This window comes from Mustela nivalis, assembly GCF_964662115.1.
Source record: "Mustela nivalis genome assembly, chromosome: 16".
Taxonomy (NCBI): Eukaryota; Metazoa; Chordata; class Mammalia; order Carnivora; family Mustelidae; genus Mustela; species Mustela nivalis.
The window spans coordinates 21,706,903-21,722,918 of record NC_139035.1 but is presented as its reverse complement, the minus strand read 5'-3'; the positions used below and the strand labels follow the sequence as shown (position 1 = coordinate 21,722,918).

The window sequence follows — 16,016 nt, the reverse complement described above, 5'->3', positions numbered from 1 at the left end:
ATAAATCCATATTGGAAATCATTTCCTCAGAGTAGTGGTAACATACTGCATGTGATCACAAGGATTGTTCACCCATTGGTTTAATGGAGTGATCATACCAGTGATTCTCTAAATAGAACTTCAGACTCTTGCCATTGCTTTTTAGAAATTTGTGTTTGGAAAAACAAAAACAAAAACTAGTATTTGATTTGAGATTAAAGGTACTTGATGTATAAAACATACTTATAAGGGGAAAGTAGTAAACTTAATCCAATAGAAATTTAAAATTCTCTGCATAAAAAAACTAAAACACAAGTAAACCACTGAAAGTATTTTTTCAATTAAAATATGACTATGGCTGCTTTCATAGTCTTAAGAGAAATCATTCAAGGGGAAATGGGCAAAGGAATTAAAAAAAAAATGGAAGCTGCACAAATGTTCAGTGGCAATATGAAATGTTTCTCTGCTTCAGTTGTGATCAGAAAAAGCAGATAAAACAATAAGGTAATTATTTTTCATCTCCCCATGTTAACGTTGATGTTTTTCTTGTCCTTTTTTAAGAATGATCTTCAGTTGTGGCATGAGTGGCTTGAGATTGGCACTTATGAATCAAAGCATATTGATTGCCATTGTCTCGCTGCAAAGCAGTTTGAGAAAATATATTAAATAATAATATAATTATATATTTTATATAAAATATATTAAATAACTTAAATGGAATTAAATAATTCCATTTCTCAGTCTCTTTCTTGAAAAATAATTTGATTCAGCCTGTAAATACAGTGCTATCCATTAAAATTGCATTTTATGGCAGCAAAAAATTAAATTTAATGTCTTTTCTACAAAGGCATGTTTAAGTAATGAGAACACTTCCAAGTGACAAATAGTAATGTGAAATTTTTCCATAAGCTTATGAAAAATAATTTTTAAAAATGTAAAATATAAATAATGTTGAGATTACAGGTAATTTTTAAATTTCTTGATGTATTAAGTTATAAGAGAAAGAAAACTAACCATTCTTAAACTACAGCTAATGTTAAATAAAGTGACATTTCTGTGCTGGAACACAGTTTTTTAATTTAAATATATTCTCCTTTATATAATAGAGCCAGTTTACAAGGACAAAAGAAGAATTAGAAGCTGAGAAAAGAGACTTAGTTAGAACCAATGAGAGACTATCTCAAGAACTTGAATATTTAACAGGTATGAAGAAGTAATTTAGCCTCTAACTCCACTCTCTCCTCTCTCTTCTAGTAGTGCTAGGAATTAATCCCCAGTCCATTTCTGTTGCTGATATTTGTTTGTCATAGCGCAGAATATAGTTCAATTCAATATCCAACTGTGTCTCAAACTCATTTATCTTTATATCATTATCAAGGTTTTAAAGAAGTGTCTAGACGAATATACACAAATGAAAAATACCTAAGAAGTTGTAATTTGGACCAAGATTTACATGTTAAGATACTTGCTACAATGTTATTTAGAATATCAAATTGGAAGCAGTTTAAGTGTTCAGTTGTAGAGGCTAACACAGACACACTTTTTGGTATAACTTGTCCATAAACATTCAATATGTATAAGAACCTGAAAGGAAAACTTGTATTTAAAAATATGGACTGAGGGAGTTAGGCAGGAATATAAACTAACTAATACATAAAAGTAGGATAGATACAAAGTATATAGTATATGATGTAGTTGATATATTAAGGTTAACTTGACTATTAGTGTAATGGAATCAAGTTCCCTTTGGTTCCTTTTATAAAATTTTTGAATATTTTTATTAATAGAATTTTCAGCTATTTATGTTGTTATATAGTAATATTCAATTAGGTAACTACACTTTTCCAACCTCAGTTAAGTTACTTCAGAATATTCATTGGTGATGTTGATCAGTTAGTGGTTAGATAAAATTAAAAGAATTTTTTTTTTTTTTTTTTAAACTTCAGTGTAGGAATATAGTAAAAATTAAGCATGTAGTATTCTGGCTGTTTTGAGTAGATGTTTATATATATTACTGCTTTTTAACTTTACAATGGCTATTTATGAAATTTTAATAGATCTATAGGTATATATCAGGAAAATTAATGTTAATTTGTATGTTCAGCTTAAGATACTGCACTTAAAAATAAAATAACCAGTATAATTTAGATGTTGGGTTCGGTGCACATATTTGGCTTATCATTTGCTAAAATTAAATTTGTAACTAAGTATGACAAAAGCAAATTAAGGAGAACTGCTTACCTTGTATTAAATGCTTGTATTTGTAGAGATGCATCATCGATGTTTGGTTCCTCTGAGCATTAGTCATTATTTTCAAATTCTTTTCTGACTTTTCTAGAGGATTTTAAGCGTCTAAATGAAAAACTTAAGGAAAGCAATACCACAAAGGGTGATCTGCAGTTAAAACTGGATGAACTTCAAGCTTCTGATGTTTCTGTTAAAGCAAGTAACAATTCCAAATGCACAAAATACAATTTTTGCTTAAAACTCACCTAAAGTAAATTTTTGCTTAAAATGCACTTAAATTAAATTTTAAGTATAAGCAAGTGATCTGTAAAGTGATTAAAAGCTGTGTTTTTGTTTTTGTTTAATGACAGGGAAAGAGTTAAGACAGTATTAATTGAACTATTTGTTTACGTGATATTTGAGTTCCTTATAATTCTTATCTGACCATCCATTTTCTGTTAAGAATGCATGCAAATATTTATTTCTGTTAAGATTCTGCTTGTGTTCATTAGCTACTGGCAAAATCTTTTAACTAGCTGTATATTGTCTTTAACTGTAAATGTTGGTTATCTTTAGTATCGAGAAAAACGCTTGGAGCAAGAAAAGGAGTTGTTACATAATCAGAATACATGGCTGAATACAGAGTTAAAAACTAAAACTGATGAACTTCTGGCTCTTGGCAGAGAAAAAGGAAATGAGATATTAGAGCTTAAATGTAATCTTGAAAACAAAAAAGAGGAGGTAAGTTAGTAAAATTGCATTTTCATTTTGGTTAAAACTTAAATTTGTGTACCAGTTTATTACAGATGTATTCCATGGTGAGGGGTGCCTAGTGGCTTAGTCAGTTAAGCGTCTTAGTTCAGCTCAGGTCATGGTCTTGGGGTCCTGGTGTTCCAACCTCAAGACAGGCTCTGCACTGCTTAGAGGGGAATCTGCTTGTCCCTCTTTGTCTCCCTCTGCCCCTCCCCAGCTCATGCTCACTCGCTCTCTGTCGCACGCATGCTCTCTCTCTCAAATAAGTAAATAAAAATCTTTTTAAAAAAAAAGTACTCCATGGTGTACCGAAGTAAATGTATTATATTAGAAACTTGGAAGACATAATTCATAAACATTTGGCCTAGGAAATGAACCAGTTGCATTTAAATAAATACTTTAAGATATTCTTTGATGAATTTTGGTACTATCTGCGGTCTTTTGATGTATCATTGAGATACATTTAGAAGTGGTGGTAAATTTTGTTAGCTAAATCCAAATGTGCTGTTCCATAAGCCATTATTTTTCATTTTCTTAAATATACATGTTTTATGTGAAGCCCATATTTGTGTGTAGGGCATTATTTTGCTTTCACTTGGCAGCTAAACTTTATATCTGATTTTAGTTAATATAACATTCTCTCTCTACCCAACTTTTCCATTTCTAGGTTTCTAGAATGGAAGAACAGATGAATAGCTTGAAAACATCAAATGAGAATCTTCAAAAACATGTAGAAGAGCTCTTGACCAAACTGAAAGAGGTGCAGATGACCACTTTAAAATTTCTCTTTTATAAAAATGTTAAAGCACTTATGAGGCTGTAATTTTTTGAATGATTTCATGTTTTGAACTGTTTTCTGGCACCTATAAGATGGCCAGGACACTTTCATATGCTGTAGCTAAGCTGAAATATCTAGATTCAGGAATGGCAAGCACATGCTATATCCAAAGTACTGTCTGAAAATAAGTATGGTTAACTTTAATATCATTGAAGTATTACACTTTAAGATAAAAATATCAGTAATATTTTATCATTAAGTCATTTTTATCCTGAAAGCTGATGTTAATTTTTTCTCTTTAAAAATTGGATTTTTTTATCTTAAATTTTGATAAGCATTCTAAATTCAGTTCAGATGAGTCTGCTATAATTGGGTCTTTTTTGTAGGCCAAGGAACAGCAGGCCAGTATGGAAGAGAAATTCCACAATGAACTAAATGCTCACATAAAGCTCTCTAATCTATACAAGGTAAATGCCCAACCACACATTTTAGGGTCCTAATATTGCATTTTTGGATGTCCAGTAACTTTTTAAGATTAAATTTTAGAGTGCTGCTGATGACTCAGAGGCAAAGAGCAATGAACTGACCCGAGCGGTAGATGAACTACACAAACTTTTGAAAGAAGCTGGAGAAGGTAAGATATTTTTAATTATGAGAGGATTATTTTGTTTTTAGATAAAAGTTTTTTTTTTTTTTTTTTTTTACTTCTGTGTAGATTGTTAGAAGTTAGATTAATCTTATTAGAGACAAAATTTGGTAGAGAAGAAAGAATCTTGGAATAAGAAACTTTGTATTTTATTTCCAGCAGGTAGGATATTTGAAAATACAGGTAGTTACTGTTTTTCTAAGTTGTTTTTGTCTTAAAATCTTATATATGATCTGGTTTCTAAAAGGAAACTTTAATTCCATTTATGAAACATTGATAAGTACATATGGGTTTATAGTTTGGATATGCTCTTAATCCATAAATAAGCCTCACTTTTTTAAGGTTAAAAACTACTTTAAAGTCTTTGATTTTCATGTGTTCTTTTTAAATGTATTTGGTTTTGGGTTTCTTGAGGGTTTTGTTTTGTTGCTGGGATAATACAAGTTGTTGATGTGATCTTTTCTAGTGATTTTTTGTATTCTAGACTAAAGATTGGAATAAAACCAAAGAGATACTTGGAGCCACTTTTTTACTTTGAGTTCCCTTTTTTTCCCCATGTATAAGAGACATCAAAAAAGAGAAATAGAGTCAGCCGGCCAGGACATTTCAAGAATTACAAGTAAAGCAAGAGCTTTTGGAGGATAACTGGCAACCATAGCCTTTCTAGAATTTAAAGTCTGCTGAAGGGAAGAGTAATGACCATGCTGTTACATCTTATAAATGCCAAGATTTTAATTTTATGTTTGGATATTCTGTCTTTAAAAATGTTTTTAGCCAATAAAGCAATACAAGATCATCTTTTAGAAGTGGAGGAATCTAAAGATCAAATGGAAAAAGAAATGCTTGACAAAATAGGGAAATTGGAGAAGGAATTAGATAATGCAAATGACCTGCTTTCTGCCACAAAACGTAAAGGTATGAATTAATAGATGCTTAATAATGACTTGAATGAAATACTACTACTTCCTACATAGTTCTCATTCATTTCCACTAATAGTATTTATCTATCTTAATGTGATATAGGAAACTCCATCCAGTTTTTTTGGTATTAAAATTAATACCTATTCATATCTCTACTATATTGTCAAATATAAGTACCATTTGATCACACATAATTGTGTGTCAATTTCCAGAATATTTTTAACTATTCTTACTGCATGATTTTTAGAATCAGATTATGTTACATGAAATTTGAAGTCCTATTTTAAAATCTGCGTAGGAATTCATATGTAATGCTTAGTAGGTATCCTGTTTACTTGTCTTGGGAAAAATATTATTGGCTTTAATGTGAAATACCACAGAAATATACTAGATTTCTCTGTGTTGGCACAGGAGCCATACTATCTGAAGAAGAGCTTGCAGCCATGTCTCCTACTGCGGCAGCTGTAGCTAAGATAGTGAAACCAGGCATGAAATTAACTGAGGTAAGAATGGTATTAAATCTTATTATTTTCCTTCAGCAAAAGGAAGTTTGCTGAACTTTTAATGCTCAGAAAAATTATTCTTAAAATCATCTAATGCTTAATGGATCATTCTAAGAAAAGCTTTCTTGGTTCCTGATTCTTGCCACAGATAGGAAACATTTCCATTTTACTTAAGTTCTATTGTATGTTTATTATGAAGCTAGATTGATGATATGCTTCTGTTGCTATGCTTAGATGTGAAACATGAAACAGCCCCTTTTTCTCCTATCAGCTATATAATGCTTATGTGGAGACTCAGGATCAGTTGCTTTTGGAGAAACTAGAGAACAAAAGAATTAATAAGTATCTGGATGAAATAGTGAAGGAAGTTGAAGCCAAAGCACCAATTTTGAAACGCCAACGTGAGGAGTATGAACGTGCACAGAAAGCTGTGGCAAGTTTATCTGTTAAGCTTGAACAAGCTATGAAGGTTGGTTCCATTCTTAAATTTGAACTGTGGGAAAAATATATATGAGAAATTATTTAAGTGGTAATTTTTCCATAGAATTAAGCTATTTAATGGGAAATACTAGGTGGCTCAGTTGGTTAAGTGTCCAAACTCAAATTTTGTCTCAGGTCATGATCCCAGAGTTGTGAGATCAAGCCCTGCATCAGGTCCCAGCTAGTGTGGAGCCTGCTTAAGATTCTCTCTCTTTCTCTCCCCGCCTCCTTCCTCTTACCTGCACTTCCTCTCCCTCTCTTTCCCCCTCTCTCTGTGTCTTAAAAAAATAAAGTATTTGAGTCAGAAAAGGCTAATTATGCTTTTCAGTGATAGTTACCCTACATTATTAAACACCTGTAATCATGAAGTGTTATTCAGCTAAAACTATGGGAGCCTTTTCAATTTTTTAAGACATTAGAGATATTTTTTGTAGTGGATGTTGAAGAGCCAAATCTCCTTGGACTATTCTTCAAATTAAAATAACAACTCTCTTTGTAATACTCTTGTAAATTTGTCATAGTCATTCTTTGTCGGACAGTTCTGATAATCTATCAATGGTAACATTGTTTGACCATAGGGAAGAATTCCTCTTTTGTAACATTTCGCAGTTTGGCAAACTTTTGTGTACATTTTTTTTTACTCTTCCTTTGCAAATTTAAAGTACCAAGGATATTCATAAATATCTTACCTCTTAAGATTCCTTTTTACTAGATAATAATTAAAAAAGACTGTATCGACATAATTTTGCTTTTAGGGTACAACTTAATACTTATTTTCTGTGAAGAACTCAAGATTTATTGAACAAGTTTTATTGAGAAAATTCAGTAACCTTTTGTATCTGCTGTTCTAAACTGATTAATTTTTCCCCCCCTGGGAAAAAATAGTATAAATAAGTTGTATCCTTAATTGAAACTTAAAATTTTGTTCTGGTAGCTATCACAATTCAGATGTCAGTTTAAATCTGGGTATATTATATCTAATGGTCTTTTTCTCCTGAGTCATATAACACATAACGGCTTGCCTTGGCAGACTATTGGTTTTAATATCTCCCCTCACCCCCCCAACCCTGTGGTTTGAGAAGAGGTCCCTTGGGTATAATTAGATCTCAAGTTTCTCAATGTTGAGAGTTTTTTCCTAGAGCTTATTGTCTAAAGCAAACAGTGAAGTACAAGGACTTTCAGGCTCAAATGATAGTAGGTGCTCATTATGGAAAAAACCTATTTGTTTCTTTTTCACTAATGTATGGGAATAATAATAAAAATCCCCTACATACTTTTGTCCAAACTAACAAAGAATTTAGATAATTTCTGTATCTTCTTTATAGCAGAATCTTGTTTGTAACGTACATCATGTGTCCTCCAGTCTAGATTCTTTGATGTTTAGAGTTTTATAACCAAGTTATTTCTTCCTTAGCATCTTAGTTAATCCCATTTTGAACACTGCCATCTCTCACAAATATATGCCTCCTTCATTTTGTCACATACTTGTTTCTACTGAAATTGGCGTACGAATACCTTTAGGGCAGTGTACTTTCAAGTGATACTTGAAACACCAGCATAAATATGAGCCATCTTTCACTTGGATAGTATTTAAGACATTATAATGTAAAAACGGCTTGTTAAGAAGCAAAATTTGTATGAGTTTGAGATAAAACACAAGATTTCAAACATATTTTGTTTTTTATCAGTTTCCTTTAAACTGTGCCCTTAAATCCTTAGTGATACTGGGATGCAGAACTTACTAACAGAGGTTTGCATATAATGTATCTTTTTAACAGTCTTGTAACATTGTCTGCTGCTGTTTTAGAATAAATTCCTGTTTCCTTTTTTATAAAATCAAGTCTTACACACCTTACCGAACATTGTTTACTTTGATGTTTATTTCTATGTAAGTAGTGTAGTAATGATTGGCATTGTAATATAGTCCTTGATTTTCATCTCAGTAATGCAGCTTTTGAGAGTATTTCTGTGATATCTTTTTACGTAAACTGTTTATTTGGTGTGGCTGTAAAATTGTAATTTACAGTTAATCTGGAGGCAAGTGGCAGATCCTCCATTATTTGTATATAGTGATAAACAATGATGAGCAGTACTTGAGATACTAAGAAATATGCGTTCATATTTGTGGGGATTTACTCCTTAATAACTACTGTATCATAAATAGAACGTTTTTAGTTTATCAGTTGAATATAATATTTGAGCACTGTATATTTTTATTCATATAACTGCTTCATTTGTATAGATTTTAGAAGGGTATGCAGAATTTTCACTTTAATTTACATTTTAAAGGAGATTCAGCGGTTGCAGGAGGACACTGATAAAGCTAACAAACATTCATCTGTGCTTGAAAGAGACAATCAAAGGATGGAAATACAAATAAAAGATCTTTCACAACAGGTTAGAATTTTGTTTCTTTTCCTATTTTTTTCCTAAACAGACTGCCCAATAATGTTTAAATCTATTTGCAGGTATCTAAGGTAGAACTACTGCATATGAAATTCTCATCACTTAGGACTATGACTATAGCAGCACTGTAACCTAGTCATTGCTTTTGTTTTCTCATTTTTTTTTCTCATTTTTTTTGTTTTCTCTCTTTTTTTTTTTTTTTTTTTAAGTATTTGATAAATTTTCACATTGTAACTACTGGTTGTAATAAATGAAATAATTCAAGGATAAATAAAAGTCTTCTGTCCCCTGCCCAAATCCCAGAATATAACCAGTGTTAACAGACTGATATATATTCTCTCATGTCTTTGTTCATATATATACACACACACACACACCCACGGTGCATTCATGAACATATGTAAGCATCCTTTGTTTTTACTGAAATAAAACCATACCTATAGATTACTCTGCCACTTTTTTTTCCTCAACTCAACAAGTCAGAAAATATAGAACTATTTTGTTCGTATATTTTATCCTTGTTCTGGTAGGTGGATTTATACATACATAACACATACATAAAAATTTCATATGAGTTGAATTAAATCTTTTTCATGCTGCCTTCTGCCCCACCGTATGCTACATATATAAGCATGCAAGTGCAAGCATATGCACACATAGTTATATATTTCTTGGTGTTTTATTTGGTCATTGTTTTACAAAAATGGAGCCATACTTGTAGAATCGTGAATTGGTAGTTTTTTTAAAAGTACTAGCCTTTTTTATACACTTCAATAGAAATGAAAAATAATTTTTTCCACTAAAATTTTTCTGGGTTTCAATATCTGAAACAACCTCAATATTTTTAAAATCATTTAATACTAACTGATGGTATGCATAGAGTAATATTTTCACTTGCAAATTTCTGTTCAAAACATTTCCAGAATCAAAGTCAATACTATTTGGTAACATATTAAAACTTTGTTTTTAGATTAGAGTGCTTTTGATGGAACTTGAAGAAGCAAGGGGTAATCATGTAATTCGTGATGAGGAAGTAAGCTCTGCTGATATAAGTAGTTCATCTGAAGTAATATCACAGCATCTAGTATCTTATAGAAATATTGAAGAACTTCAACAGCAAAATCAACGTCTCTTAGTGGCCCTTAGAGAACTTGGGGAAACCAGAGAAAGAGAGGAACAAGAAACAACTTCATGCAAGTAAGCAATTGACTATCTTGATTTGTTTAGCCAATATTTCTTTTGTGTCCCTAAATGTGCTGTATACTGGGAATATAGTGACTTAGGAGGAAAAAAAAAAATTGAGCAACGATACAAAAAAAAAAATTTACTCTCTGGGATATCAATTTGTGGATGAGATTGATAGTAAGAATAAAATGGGTAGGGATGCCTGGGTGGCTCAGTTGTTAAGCATCTGCCTTCAGCCCAGATCATGATCCCAGGGTCCTGGGATTGAGCCCCACACTGGGCTCCCTGCTAGGTGGGAAGCCTGCTTCTTCCTCTCCCACTCCCGCTGTTTGTGTTCCCTCTCTCGGCTGTGTCTCTGTCAAATAAATAAATAAAATCTTAAAAAAAAATAAAATAAAATAGATAAGTAGATAATAGTTCAGTGTGATTAGTGCTATAATGGATAGAAGCCTATCATTAGGAGTGTAGAGGTAGAGGACCTAGCCTGGATTTAAGGGAACAGATTAGGCTTCGTGGAGAAGAGAATGTAGGAATTATTCAAGCATAGTAACAAATTTTTTCCCAAAAATGGTGCTAGAGAAAGAGTGGCTATAAATTTAAGGAGACTGGGGTTTGGACTGAGTGGAATTGGTTTGATTTTTGCAAGTAGTTTTTTCAGATGACTTCGGGGAGTACCTGAGTCCTGTGTGGTGAAGATTTTAAAGGTGGTTCTTAAAATAACTGACAGAAGAAAGAAAGGATAAGAGAGGCAAAAATATTACTCTTAATATGATAGATGCTAAAGTGCTGATTAGTCAGTTGGTAATTTGAAATTACAACTGCCTTTCAGTCTGTCATGGGAAATACACTGACTTCTTTTTCTGCAGAATTGCTGAGCTGCAGCTAAAACTTGAGAATGCCCTCACTGAATTAGAACAACTCCGTGAGTCACGACAACATCAAATGCAGCTTGTTGATTCCATAGTTCGTCAGCGTGACATGTACCGTATTTTGTTGTCACAAACAACAGGAGTTGCCATTCCTTTGCAAGGTTGGTTTTCATATATTATCTTAAAAATTTTTAAATAGTTTTGGGAAATATTTTTTAAATGTATATTATAGAATAGATTTGCAACATCATAAGCACTGTCCACTCTACTGAATGGTAACTTCAAATTGAACTACCATATATGGTTGATCATAACCTCACCAGTTCTAAAACGTATAGTTATTTTAGGAATGACTAAAAAAGAAGAAATGCTGACCATTGTTGAAAAATGTGTATATTAGTGTCTATGAATTGCTGTATCTGTGTATTTTTAAGTGTAATTGACACACAATATGCTGTTAGTTTCAGGTGTACCTCATAGGGATTTGATATTTCCATACAACATGAAATGATTCCCACGATGTCTGGTTATCCTCTGTCACCATACAGAGTTGTCACATTATCACTGATGATACTCCCATGCTGTACATTGCATTACATCTCCCTTTTAGTTAAGTTTGAACATTTCATCAGCGAATATTGTCTCTAACCAAAAACCAAATATAATTTTAATGGGTTATTTAGTAGATGCCTTCTCTCATGATCTCTGCAATGTTACCATTTCATTTAAATAAGTCTAACTTGTTTATATTGGTAGTGATATTTGTGATGAGAAATGTTGTATCATTCTGTTTACATTTCTGAAGCTTCAAGCTTAGATGATATTTCTCTTGCGTCAACTCCAAAACGTTCAAGTACATCCCAGACTGCTTCCACTCCTGCTTCAGTATCTGTCATTGAGTCAGCAGAGGCCATAGAAGCCAAGGCTGCCCTTAAACAGGTGAGACCACATCATTATAACTTTATCTTGGATTAGGTTCTTTGAGAACACAGGTTGTCATCTTTAGTAATTTATCCAATATTTAGTTGCAGGAAATTTTTGAGAATTACAAAAAAGAAAAGGCAGATAATGAAAAAATACAAAATGAGCAGCTCGAAAAACTTCAGGATCAAATTACAGATTTGCGATCACAAAACACCAAAATTTCTACACAACTAGACTTTGCTTCTAAACGGTAAATTTTCTGTTGTTCAAAAACTAATAGTCTAAATAAATAAATAATACAAACTTCAGTATTCAAATGAATCAAAGGATTAATGTGCAAGAGTGTTACTTATTTGTGGACCATACTCTAGAGTGAGAAACTGTGGGGGTTCATTTTTTTAATATTGGCTTATGATTCTCTTGGGCATTCCTAAGGAGTCCAGATAGTTATTTATTTAGAAAGTTGAAGTTGATGTGTGGAATGTTGCTAGTTTTCCTTTCTGAGATTGAAGGATGTACTGTTTTTATAGGACTTAATTATTTATAAATATATCAGAGAATGAGAGGTATGTGAACAAATTTCATTCAGTCTTCTCTAGAAGAGAAGCAAGTAGTAGATAGTTAATTGGGGAGAATTTACTTTTTTGGTCATTTATAAAGGAATATAGTAAATCTCATTTTATAGTTATTAATAGATCCATTAAATACTTATTAGTTTAGCAGGTTAGGACAAAATTTATCCTAGATATACTACAGGTTAAAAAACAATGTTTTTATAAGGGTGTGGCAGGTAGTTTTCCTCCATACACTCCAACAATTTGATACCCCAAGTAAAAGCACCTTCTTTTTTCTATGCTGATAGCTGTAGCCAGCCATTTTGTAAGCTTTCAAGAAACGTAAGAAATTAAGAAGAATTAGAGAGGCTAAAAGGATCTCCATGCTCCCTCTCTAACCATTCATAAATACCTTAAATTGCATACTGTATCATGGTGGATATTTGATATATCAACATTATATTGGCATTATTTTGAATGTGATTAAAGTTCTTATAAATGAATTAGCTTAAAAAGTTAATTCAGCATGAAAGTAGAATTTAAAGTTTTAAAGCTTATTCAGAGTTTAAATTTAACTATTAAATTTGGAGGTGAAGATTTTACACTATGATAAACTACTCTTTTCCATATTGGCTTAAAAAAATTTTTTTGAAGATTTTATTTATTTATTAGAGAAAGTGAGAGATAGAGCATGAGCAGAGGGGGAGGGATGGAGGGAGAGGAAGAAACAGACTCCCTGCTAAGCAAGGAGTTCCGTCCCAGGACCCTAGGATCATGACCTGAGCCAAAGGCAGACACTTAACAGACTGAGCCAGCCAGGCACCCCTCATATTGTTACTCATGTGAAATTTAGCTGTTGTGAAGTCCTTTAAGGAACTAACCTAGGATATACTATTTTAGTTGCTTATAGAAATTTTTTTCTCTCATAAGTTATGAAATGCTACAAGATAACGTTGAAGGATATCGTCGAGAAATCACATCCCTACATGAGAGAAATCAGAAACTCACTGCAACAACTCAGAAGCAGGAACAGATCATCAATACAATGACACAGGATTTGAGAGGAGCAAATGAAAAACTAGCTGTTGCGGAAGTGAGACCAATTTCCCTCATCTGACTTGCATTATAAATTTCATTTGACATTTGTTTTTTAGTTATTGCTTTGATTTTACTGGTTGACATGATACAGATGTTGGAGAGGTTTATGAATTTCGAGTCCTTATTACATAGTTTCCAGATATCCAGTTGTGCATTAATCCGGTGACTGTTTCTATTAAAACTAAACTGGGAAAAGTTTGATTTTTTAGGATTAAGACTTCCTTACAAGTCTTCCATTTCATATTAAATTTGTAAGTTGCCGTTTCTCCAGTTACAGCAAAAACAAATGAGTATTTCATTCATTCTCCCTCATTTCTGATAAAGGACAGTATAAAAATTTTATTAGCATTAAATTCTATTTCTGAATTTCCACATGAATACAAATGCCTGTTAGAAATTGACAGTACTTTCAATTAAGTACTGGATTCTTGATGAATTTTTATATAACGTTTTACTTTCTCATAAAATTATCTCCCAACTTTTTGACCATTACTTGTGAGCAAGGTGCAGTTGTCTCCCATTTTACCTGTGGAGAAACTCCCAAAAGTTAAGTGATTTCCTGTTTAGGATAGCGAAAGAGGGATTGGTTGGGACTTAAATCTAGGTTTTTTAATTCTGTTGTCTACATTCTTTCATTGTTAATGTACTCACACTCATTTGTGGGGAATGGAGGCATCACTTTTTCAAACCAGTGGAGGAAGTTTTATGATTGCTTATTTATGATTTATTATATAAATGTGAATACTTTGAGGAGACTGATTTTCAGAGCAGCCTGCCAAATCTGAGAATCTGATTGTACTCTTTGTGAGGGAAAAAAAAGTTGGAATAAGTCAGCACTCTCAAACAGGTACTTAGAAACCAAACTTGGATTCAAAATGCATAATTTAGTAGTATGTAGGTATGACTGTAGCAAAATTTTGCAATTATGTTTCTTTTACTTTGATGTTTTAGGGTTTTTGGTTTGTTTTAATATCTGATTGGTTAAGAACAGAGAAATCATAAATATCTGTGGTAATTACAAGATTTTTTTCCTTTGATCTATTGATAGTCCCAATAACTTTTGCTTCATATTTCAATACATGAAACTTCAAAGAGTTATAAATCCTTGTATAATGAAGAGATGACCTTGTCTCTAATTAACATTAAGAAATAAACAGTAGTGAAGATTCTTTTTAATTTTATAATGGTATTATTGCATATGTCACGTTATTTCCAGCATTTTTTTCTTTTACTTGTATTTACTTGTATTTACCTCAAGGTAAGAGCAGAAAACTTGAAAAAGGAAAAGGAAATGCTTAAATTGTCAGAAGTCCGTCTTTCTCAGCAGAGAGAGTCTTTATTAGCTGAACAAAGAGGGCAAAACTTGCTGCTGACTAATCTGCAAACAATTCAGGTAACCAAATAAAAATATCTCAAGAAAAAAATTCTTGATGTTAAATTTAACATTGAATCCTCTTGGGTTCTTAATTAGAAAACTTTTCTGTTACTTTTCTCATGCATTATGATGATAATTGAGTTTTGAGATTTATTAGGGCATGTCAATATTCTAAATAAAACCTTTAAACAGATGACTGAAACTGCATTTGGCAGTTTTCCTCTTCAGATCTATATTTACAGAGTTCTATGTAGTTTAATTATTTATAAGATCAATTCTTTTAGAGATGCCTGGGTGGCTCAGTTGGTTAAGTGTTTGTCTTCACCTCAGGTCATGATCCTGGGGTCCTGGAATCAAGTCCCATGTCAGGCTCCTTGCTCAGCAGTGAGCCTACTTCTCTCTCTGCCTGCTGCTCACCCCTGCTTGTGCTCTCTGTCTCTCTGACAAATAAATAAAAATTTTTTAAAAAGGTTAATTCTTTTAAAACTTCAGGAAATCTGAGTGACTATTATATTTCTTTTTTTCTTTATTAAATAGATATATATTTTTAAAGATTTTATTTATTTATTTATTTGGGAGCGAGAGAGCACAAGAGCAGGGTGAGGGGCAGAGGGAGAAGCAAACTTCCTGCTGAATAGGGAGTATCCAATGCAGGGCCCAGTCCTAGGACTCCGGGATCATGACCTGAGCCAAAGGCAGGGGCTTAACTGACTGAACCACCCAGGACCCCTAAACAGATACTGTAGTATGAAAAATGTCAAAAGACTCTTGGTAAATATTCTAGATTTTAAGTTCTTCATGTAGAAGTGGGTTGTAATCCCGTAATGCTCTGTAGCCTTTAATTTTCTTTGCATTGCTTTTTAACTTTTTTCTTAAGCATAATCAAAATCTTTTTTTACCTTAGGGAATATTAGAGCGATCTGAAACAGAAACCAAACAAAGGCTTAGTAGCCAGATAGAAAAACTGGAACATGAGATATCTCATCTAAAGAAGAAGTTGGAAAATGAGGTGGAGCAAAGGCATACACTTACTAGAAATCTAGATGTGAGTCAATTTAGTATACGAATATCCGTAAGTTGTTTATTTCCAGAAGTGAAGCTGGTATGTAGGTACACTGCCATCTCTTGTTGAATCATGGTTTTAGAGAGACTTCTTTCAAGCTGTTAAGTTTTTCTTGCCTTTGTGTGCCTAGTAATTTTTGGGTTCCATACATTGTAAGTTTTATCCTCTTAATTGCTAGATATTTTTATAATCCTGTAAATCTTGGGTTTTGTTCTGGAATGCAGTAATTGAAAATAGTTTGATTCTCTTGAGTGTT

At 32.5% G+C, this 16,016-nt stretch overlaps 1 protein-coding gene across 2 annotated transcripts in view; it reads left to right on the top strand.

The window, feature by feature from the left end:
* TPR (translocated promoter region, nuclear basket protein) overlaps nucleotides 1-16,016 on the top strand; it is a 66,229-nt gene that overhangs the window by 5,523 nt on the left and 44,690 nt on the right. For both annotated transcript variants that reach the window (XM_082704062.1, XM_082704063.1), the window contains exons 5-21: nucleotides 1,086-1,182; nucleotides 2,318-2,421; nucleotides 2,782-2,946; nucleotides 3,626-3,718; nucleotides 4,123-4,203; nucleotides 4,283-4,370; nucleotides 5,157-5,297; nucleotides 5,715-5,806; nucleotides 6,078-6,275; nucleotides 8,576-8,683; nucleotides 9,663-9,889; nucleotides 10,744-10,907; nucleotides 11,552-11,685; nucleotides 11,772-11,920; nucleotides 13,155-13,317; nucleotides 14,581-14,715; nucleotides 15,602-15,742. In XM_082704062.1, coding sequence (XP_082560188.1) covers nucleotides 1,086-1,182; nucleotides 2,318-2,421; nucleotides 2,782-2,946; nucleotides 3,626-3,718; nucleotides 4,123-4,203; nucleotides 4,283-4,370; nucleotides 5,157-5,297; nucleotides 5,715-5,806; nucleotides 6,078-6,275; nucleotides 8,576-8,683; nucleotides 9,663-9,889; nucleotides 10,744-10,907; nucleotides 11,552-11,685; nucleotides 11,772-11,920; nucleotides 13,155-13,317; nucleotides 14,581-14,715; nucleotides 15,602-15,742 — 2,280 coding nt within the window. The remainder of the gene's footprint in view (nucleotides 1-1,085; nucleotides 1,183-2,317; nucleotides 2,422-2,781; nucleotides 2,947-3,625; nucleotides 3,719-4,122; nucleotides 4,204-4,282; nucleotides 4,371-5,156; nucleotides 5,298-5,714; nucleotides 5,807-6,077; nucleotides 6,276-8,575; nucleotides 8,684-9,662; nucleotides 9,890-10,743; nucleotides 10,908-11,551; nucleotides 11,686-11,771; nucleotides 11,921-13,154; nucleotides 13,318-14,580; nucleotides 14,716-15,601; nucleotides 15,743-16,016) is intronic.